Source organism: Propithecus coquereli, unplaced genomic scaffold (assembly GCF_000956105.1).
Source record: "Propithecus coquereli isolate 6110/MARCELLA unplaced genomic scaffold, Pcoq_1.0 Scaffold443, whole genome shotgun sequence".
In the NCBI taxonomy this organism is placed as follows: Eukaryota; Metazoa; Chordata; class Mammalia; order Primates; family Indriidae; genus Propithecus; species Propithecus coquereli.
In genome coordinates this window covers 1,320,353-1,329,377 of record NW_012150208.1, presented here as the reverse complement: position 1 = coordinate 1,329,377, position 9,025 = coordinate 1,320,353, and the positions used below count along the sequence as shown (strand labels likewise).

Sequence of the window (9,025 nt, the reverse complement as noted above, 5' to 3'; positions counted from 1 at the left end):
GAGGACAAAATGAAGTAAAATGTTAACTATGGTGAATCTGCTGAGCAAAAGGTAACTTTTCATTTTTCTTATTATTGAAATTTTTCTGCATATTTAAAACTATTTCAAAAAGTAAATTTACCAGTCCTGGTATCTGAGTGATTCCCAGGGCCCAGCAAAGGGATCAAGTTTCCAGAGCCCTGAAGACAAGGGGTAACACACCAAAATACGGACTCATTTTCCACTCCACCTTCATTGGCCAAGCAGCTGCCAAGAACAAACGCCGCATCTCTCGATACCTGGCAAACAAATGCAGTATTGCCTCACGAATCGATTGCTTCTCTGAGGTTCCCACAAGTGTATTTGGGGAGAAGCTTCGAGAACAAGTTGAGGAACGGTTGTCCTTCTATGAGACTGGAGAGATTTCGCGGAAGAATCTGGATGTCATGAAGGAAGCCATGGTTCAGGCAGAGGAGGCAGCTGCTGAGACTGCTAGGAAACTGGAGAAACAGGAGAAGAAACGCTTGAAGAAGGAAAAGAAACAACTGGCTGCGCTTGCCCTTGCTTCTTCAGAAAACAGCAGTAGTACTCAGGAGGAGTGTGAGGAGACAGCTGAAAAACCCAAAAAGAAGAAAAAGCAAAAGCCCCAGGAGGTTCCTCAGGAGAATGGAATGGAAGACCACCCATCTATCTCTGTCTCCAAACCCAAGAAAAAGAAATCTTTTTCCAAGGAAGAGTTGGTTAGTAGTGATCTTGAGGAGGCGGCCACTGTCAGCATAAGCCTTCCCAAGAAGAAATCTTCACCAAAGGAGGAAGCAGTAGTCAGTGATCCCGAAGAGACAGGCAACAAGAGTGTCTCTAAGAAGAAAAGGAAACTCTCTTCCAAGGAGGAGACAGTCAGCAGCGGGCCTGAAGAGGCTGCTGGCAGCAAGAGCAGCTCCAAGAAGAAGAAGTTCCACAAAGCGCCCCAGGAAGATTAGAATGGACATTCCCTGTGAGGAGGGGTACGCCATACCCCACAGTGACATTTCCCACTCCATGTCTCATACTCCAATAAAAACAAAATTGACCAAAAAAAAAAAAAAAAAAGTAAATTTAAGGCCAGGCATGGTGGTTCATGCCTGTAATCCTAGCACTCTGGGAGGCCGAGGTGGGAGGATCGCTCAAGGTCAGGAGTTCAAGACCAGCCTGAGCAAGAGTGAGACCCCATCTCTACTAAAAACAGAAAGAAATTAGCTGGACAACTAGAAATATATAGAAAAACTTAGCCAGACACGGTGGCGCATGCCTGTAGTCCCAGCTATTTGGGAGGCTGAGGCAGCAGGATTGCTTGAGCCCAGGAGTTCGAGGTTGCTGTGAGCTAGCCTAACACCACAGCACTCTAGTCCAGGCAACAGAGCAAGGCTATGTCTCAAAAAAAAAAAAAAAAAGTAAATTTAAGATTCTCTCAACTATACCTTCCCCTCTAGGTACTGCTCCACCATCCTGTCTACTATTCACGTTCCATCTCCCTTGTGCCTCATCCACTCAGTCTCACTTCTTCCACTCAGACCTACTGCATTAGCTTCTTCCAGTGCTTGCTCCTGGCTGTTGCCCCCTGCCTCCACCTTGAACCTCTCCTCTTTGGACTCTGCATGCTCCCTGGCCACCCCTGTTCATACGCAGGGCTCCTATCATGCCTAAAAGCCATGTCTCCGAGATCCTCACCTCAGGCCTAGAGTGCTCTCTTCAATTACAGACCCTCATATCCACCCCACCCTTCCCTTTGCCGAAATCAGAAGTGAGCTTTTCTGTTTTTCTCACCACATCCAAAACAGCCCCTAAGACCAGCGATTTTATTGCCTAAACAATTCCCAAGCTCCCGCCCTTAGCCCCACCACCATTCCTACTGCGAAGGCCTTACTTTAAAGCCCCTTAAATTCTCTTCTGAACTACTGCCATAGTCTCTCTTCCTTCACTGTCATCCCTGCCCAATTCTTCCTCCAACGGCCATCAAGAGTTTTGTAAAATGCACTCCTGGTCACTCCCCAATGCCAAGTTCTCCCAGGCTACTTATTGTCGCACTTGAAACCTGCATCCAGACACTTGGAGCGACTCACTGGACACCAAATGGACTATGCTAAGTCACCCCTCGCTGCCATCGCACTGACTGATTCTCTGCCTGCCCTTTCCCCAACTCTTTTCAACGGACTAATTCTTAGTTCCCTTCATGTGCTCTAGGATTTCCTGTTTGACTGGTTGCTGACTGGCCTAGTCTGTACGAAATCACCAACACTTCACTACTTACCTCTCTAACTTTGGCAAAGGCCAGGAGTCCCCCTGTTCTGGCTCTGCTTAACCTCTTGTTTGGACTAGGGGCACAGTGTCCCATCATCTGATGTAGTTCATCTAATCCTCTTATGGAGTGAAATCAAAATGTATCAATATAAATGTGCATCCTCATTGAAAATAAGATGGTTTGAAATGAAATAAATATTAATCGATACTAAGAAAAGATCCATCAAAAACAGAGGCAGAAAAGCACCAAGATAGCACTAGAGTAAATGTTGCTAAAATATAAAGGCAATCAAGAGACTGTAACAAAATAATCAGTTACCCTTAAACAATACTGAAAATGCATTCTAATATCTAAGTCATTTCTGAGGTTGAGTGTTGCGCAAGAAACTTAGATTATAATCTGTATCCTGTTTGTTTGTTTGTTTCCCAGGCCCTGGGCTAGTCCTGGGGACAAAGAGATGAATAAGACATGGCCCTGCCATCAAGGCACTTGCAGACTAGTAGCAGAGTCTGACAGGAAAATAATAATGTGATGAAAATGACAGAGACAAACACAGGGCACGGAAAGGGGAAGAAGGGGAAGGGGCAGACTCTGCCTCGAAGGAGGAGGAAGAACTCAGGAAGAGAGGAGTGGGCATTCCCCGCTGAGGGAGGAGCAGGTGCAAAGGGACCGATGCTAACCACCCTCCGTGTATCTGGGGCAGAGGGAGGCATGCGAAGCCAGACAGGTGGGCAAACACAGGGGCTGCCTCATACTAAGGAGTCCAGACTTGATCCTTGGGACTTTCAGGCAAAGGAGTAGCAAACCTGGATGCGCATTTTGGGAGATCACTTATTATTAAATGAGGGGTTGGCAAACATTTTCTATAAAGGGCCAAATAGCAAATATTTTAGGTTTTGTGGGCCATATAGGACTGATTATTATTTTTAATGTTCCTTAAAAAATATAAAAACTATTTTTAGCTAGTGGGCCATACAAAAACAGACCCAGGCCCAGTAGTTCGCCAACCTCTGTTAGATAATACCAAGGAGTCAGAGTTAATTTAGGTGGTGTAATAACAGCATTGTGGCTATGTTAGAAGTGTCCTTTTTTTTTCCTTTTTTTTTTAATGCAGATTGATGGAAGTATGGTCGGGTGGAGTGGCATGATGTCTACAATTTGCTTTAAAATACTTCAATTAGGAAAAAATAAAAAGGGAAAGATGAAACAAACATAGCAGAATCCTGATAATTGCTGGATCCAAGCAATGAGTGTACTGGAGTTAATAAGAAAAAATTTTAAAAATAAAGATCACTCATACTAGTTGCAGTGGGAGAATGAATTGAGGGGAGAAAGAACAAAGTCCTGGAGTTCCAGGAGGGTGTTATTATAATCCAATCAATCAGACAAATTGGTAGCTAAGTCATGTGTCCCCTATGACACAAACAAGGAATTACTCCAAAAGCACATCTCCTCCATAGAGAGGGCTGCAAAGGTTTGAATTTTTTTTTTCCATTTTTTTTGTTTTCTTTTTGAGACAGGATCTTGCTCTGTCACCCTGGGCCGGACTATAGTGGCTCAATCATATCTCATTGTAGCCTTGAACTCCTGGGCTCAAACAATCCTCCTGCCTTGGCCTCCAGAGTAGCTGGGAATACAGGTAGGAGCAACCACACCAGGAGGGTTTGAGCTTCTTAAGTGTTCCAGACACTGAATGAGAAAGTCCTCTCCAACCAGTGTTTAACAGAGAGCATGACCCTAATAGCCTAATTACGTTACTCAAAAGCATCAGCCATAGAATGCCATCTACTCCTTCCAAATTACATATGACCTACAACCTCTGGGCACTTCTGTGCTTGTTCACACTCTACCACCAATGCCTAGAGTGCAAATAGTAAGATCTTGCACTTCATTCTTGCTGTCCCTGCCCTGGAGAGTCAGGAGCCACTTCTCTAAGAGCCTAGACAACTCACAAGAGAAGAACTGTGTGGCTCACTCTGGCTAAAAATTCCTTCCTATTAATAAGAGATTGCAACAAGCAACAGGTGCAACACGTCAGCAACTACTTTGAATTTTCAGAGTCCAACCATATTCCACAAGGCAATCTACCATCTCACATGTCGGTTGTGAATTCTGTACCTTATGTTCCTGGACATTATATTTAACTTGAAGATGACCAGAAAAACAGAAAACAAGATGAAAAGTGACCACAAAATGCTTACCAATACAAAAGAAAAAGTACCTGAAGGGGGAGAATGTGCCAATGAAAGATGGGACTAAGGAGTAAATGATACGCAGGTGAGCAGAGAGAGAATATGGTTTGTGCTCTAGTAATTCTTGCATTTAATTTATGAATATCAGAATTATAAATGGCTAACAGAAGTTGGTTCTATTGCTTAAATGCAGAAATAAAAATGAAAGGTGATTTTTCTTTGAAGTAAAAACATAAAATAGAACATTCAGATACCTGGCAGTGGAGAAGAGATTTCTAGTCATCCTAGGGAAGAAGCAAAGGAGATTCTGAAAGACAGGCTAAGAGATTTTCTAAGCTAATGAGGCAGGGAATGACTAGAACAAAGTCATGGATAGAATCAGTCTACCAAGCTAATGTAAGACTAAACTTCGTAGATACAAGTCTCAGGAGGGAATGGCTGTTTTATCTGTTCTTTAAACACTACATGACTGAATGTAATAATAACTTGGCAAATTTAACAACCTGCCAATAAATGGTTGAGTGAATGTAAAACATAAAACAAAAATTATTAAACACCCTAGTACTGTCATTTAGTATACCATTATTTGAGGTACCAAAAAAATGGAAACAACCCACTGTCCCCGAATAGATCTAAAAAAAATTATGGAACGTTGAAAACATCCACACAATAGCCAATCCGATACCACAGCTCTGTAAAACAAAACAACTGTGTTTTGATGTGTAGACATCCATAAGATAAAAAGAGAGAAGAAAGGCTTCTACCATTTGTGTAAAAAAAGAGGGAAGTAACTACATTTGTATTTTCCAGTATTTGCATAAGAAATCCTGGAAAGATACACTCAAAGGAACAAAAGTGGCTACCTAAGGGAGGAGAGCCTGGGACGACAGCCGACCATAGCAGTAGGAAATCTTTTCACTGACAACTTTTCATATTTTTAATATCTGAGCCATATGAATGTATTACATGCTCCAAATTGATTTTTTTAAAAAGCATTGTGTTTTCAAAAAGAAAACACTCCTTCTGGCCACCTAGTCTAAACATCCAAGCAGCACACCCAGCACTGGCACCCCCCTTTCATCTTTTACACACTCACACCTGGGTTCCCGCAGGCTGTCCTCGGTCTAGGAAACTCTTTGACCTTCGTCTCCCTACCAGTTAACTCCTTCTAGTAACTTCTCAGCTTTTGGGGCGCGCGGCAGGTCGCCTCCTCCAGGCGCACCCCTATCTGTATACAGGTGAGCGTTCACAGGTGAGGGCCGGGAAGTGCCTCCCGGGGAGGTCTATCCGCGCCTGCAGCCCGAGTCTCTCAACATCACCCCCCACCAAAAAAAAGGGGTGGGGGATGATGTTGAATCAGATCACCCCTAGGGGTCCCTCTGACGCTCGTATTCACTCTCTAGTCCCAGGGCCAAACTTAACTGCAATGGGAGCACAAAAGGGGGGTGTTTTAACGAGCTAATTTTCAGAGTTCCCCTCCCACCCAAAAGAGCAGCGAATAGTTGAGGAACACCTGAGTGGAGCCTCGGCCCTTCTCTGGACACTGGGCAGCGCCAACATGACCCTGGACCGTTCAGACGGCCGAAGTTGGGGCCTACAAGGCGTCTGTTCCGCGGGCGCGCCCTACAGCCCTCCGTGCGCCCGAGGTCTTCCCTCCCCTCCACTGCCGAGGAATGCGCCTCCCGGTATGTGTGTGGGGAAGCGGCACGCTTCCTTCCAGACCCCGCCAGAGACCCGAGGGGCAGACCAGACTCGGCCAAGAAGGGAAGGGCGTGGCAGGCGAGGGCCGGAGGCAGGAGCGCGAGCAGCAGCGGACTCACGTACTAGCTGTGGCTGCGCCGCGGGAGCTCGGCCGCCGGCGGGACAAAGGCGCGGACAGCCCAGCCGGAAGAACTCGCGTCGGCCCTGATGCACTTCCGAGCCCTCTCTGGGATGCTGGAGGACTGACTCGGTGGTACGGGCCGGCGGCGGCGGGGATGAGTGCGGGAATCCCTCCAACTGCTGTTTATCGAGTGCCGGCTGCGCAGCGCGCGCTGAGGGCGCAGCCTAGAAACTGCAGGCGGGCCTTCCTGTTTTCATGGACTTTACGTTACGCGGCGGAATGGGGGCGGGGTGTGGACACAAAATAAATAAGCGGCCCGGTACGTGCCCGGCGGAGGTGCTGGCCGCGGTGGGGAGCCGGAGATCCCGGACGCGGGGCGCCCACGAGCGCCTGAGGTGGGTGGGGGCCCGTCCTCCTCCTCGGATAGCTGGTGGGGGCGAGCCCCAGGAGTGCCGGCTGCTCCGGGACGCGTGCGCGCGCGCGGAGAGCCGCCCACCAGGCGCCCCCGGCCCGGCGGGGGCATGCGGGATTGCTGCGCGCCGCCCGGAGCGGCCCCGGGGACCGGCGAGACCACCACCCGCGGGGGCGCTAGCTTGGCGGTGGCCCGCCCCTGCCTTTGCGCCCCAGGTGTAGGCTCCCAAACTCAGGGCCTAAAATGGCTTTGAAAAGCTGTCCTTTGTTTTTTTAACAGTAACATTTAAATATTTTTCATCCGAAGATTAAATAATTGCAAAGGATATGTATTTTTTGGCATGCTGTTAATACTGACGTTAAGAAAACAAAATTGCTTATTCTTTCAAATGTATTCAATGGAATCTAAATCCATGACGATTTGACACTGTCATCTACTTTGAACAGTCAGAAATTTTACAAATTTTCTGGATTTTTCTCTTGAACTTTTATTTATGTCTCTCACTGGAGTTTTATTCAAATCCAAAATATTTTCATTCTATGTGCCTCATTGAATTTTATACTACTTTTTGCTTTAAAGTTTATTGTTCACCCTAGCATATATCCCTATAAAGAAATTAGAAGTTTACATTTTTTTACGTGTTATTTTCTGGATTATTAGCAAAATTATATAAATATATTGCAAAATGTTACTGTCAGTTCTTAGACGAAAAGTGAAATGCTTTGTGTGAAAAGAAAAGAAAATTTCAGGACCTTCCAAATTGTTAGGTCCGGAGCTGAGAGAGAGAGACATGAAGCCTCACGTGTAGCAAAATGCTGTTTATTTGGGCATCTGGTTGCAGATGGGTGGAGGCCAAAGAGCATCCACACTGAGGGAGGGGAAAGCCTTGGGTTTTATAGAGGGTTTCTTAGGGAAGAGTGAGTACCTGCGCCAGAACAGCCGCTACAATAAAATTTTTTTTTAAACAACCAATTTCTGGGACCCCTGGGTCAGTTTCATCCCGTAGAGATAAGGGAGGGGAGTAGTTCCGTCCCTATCAGGGGAATAGGAATCCTGGCATCTGTAGCTGTCTGTTAGGTTTATAACCTCTGGGGACTCTCCAGACCTCTGCGGCTATTGATTGACAAACCTTGGTTTTCCATTAACCACCTTCTGTCCCATACATACTTTTCGAGTTCCCACCTGGAACAAACCTAACACAAATGTATTGTGACAAGGAGAAAAGTTAAGCCCTGGAAACTGAGTCACGTAATTCAGCTGTTGTTCTTGTCTGATCCATGACCATAGCTTCCTGACCTTTGTGTTGAGATGTTATAGTTAACCAGCCTCCTTATTCTTCATTAAAAACTAGACCAATTGACGCTGGAGACAGAGACCCTTGTGATTGTGACCTCTTCACAATAGAATGTTAAGCAACCGCCTTAGAGTGTAATCAATAGTAACCAATCAAATCCCATATCTGTATGTTAGCCCTATATAGAAAATGTCATGATTCTGTTCAGTGCCCATTTTTTGCCTATATAAACTATCCTCACCTTTCCCCACAGCAGGGAGCACTGGTCACCAATTTTTTGGTATACATGCTTCCCCCATGGTCACACATTGCACTTGAATAAACTCTAAAATGGATCCTGAGCCTTTTGATGATTTTAGGTTGACATTTTGGAGGCACAACTTTTAATGAGATGGGTTTTGCTTAACAGTTCAAATTATTCATATTATTTGGATGAATATTACTTATTGCTGGAGTGGGCCGGTGTTCGGCATCAACTCTATGCCTCTTCTTCATTTTTATAGATTCAAGCACTGAGATAACGTGTTCACATAAGTAGAGGGAATAATAGGAGTTTTATTGTAGCAATGAGCCCTTGGCGGATTCGGCTCCATGCCTCAGAGGGAGTTTAAGCAGGTAAGAGGTGTGCAGTGTGGTAGAGCAGACAGTTGAAGATTGCAGTGGATGCCCCTAGAGCTGCCCCCAGGCGATAGCCGAGACACCTGTAGCTGTTGAACACTTCCGATGTAATGCCAGAGCTTTGGGAGGCCAAGGGGGAGGATCGCTTCAGCCCAGGAGTTCAAGGCAGTGAGCTCTGATTCCGCCACTGCACTCCGGCCTGGGCCACAGAGCAAGATCCGATCTGTGAAAAATAATAATGGCTAGTGCTCCTGAGGATCTTGATTCTCAATTACATTCAATGTAAATAGCCACATGTGACTATCGGCCACCTTATTGGACAGCAAAGCCCTAGAAGGAGCTTTGGGCAGTCCTCATCTGCCTGCTGTTAATATTGGCATTGAAAAAAATTAGCATTTTACATGCTGTTACTCTTTTTTTTTTTTTTTTT

The 9,025-nt window shown here is 45.7% G+C and overlaps 1 protein-coding gene across 1 annotated transcript; it reads left to right on the top strand.

Moving 5' to 3' along the window:
• The first annotated feature begins 126 nt into the window (after positions 1 to 126).
• Positions 127 to 959, top strand: LOC105818594 (nucleolar protein 56-like). The gene has a single exon (XM_012654667.1). The coding sequence runs from the start codon at positions 426 to 428 to the stop codon at positions 957 to 959; it is 534 nt and encodes a 177-aa protein (XP_012510121.1). The 5' UTR covers positions 127 to 425.
• The last annotated feature ends 8,066 nt before the right edge of the window (positions 960 to 9,025 follow it).

Excerpts from the sequence above, each read along its gene's own strand:
- LOC105818594 (XM_012654667.1), top strand. The coding sequence starts at position 426 with ATGAAGGAAGCCATGGTTCAGGCAGAGGAGGCAGCTGCTGAGACTGCT.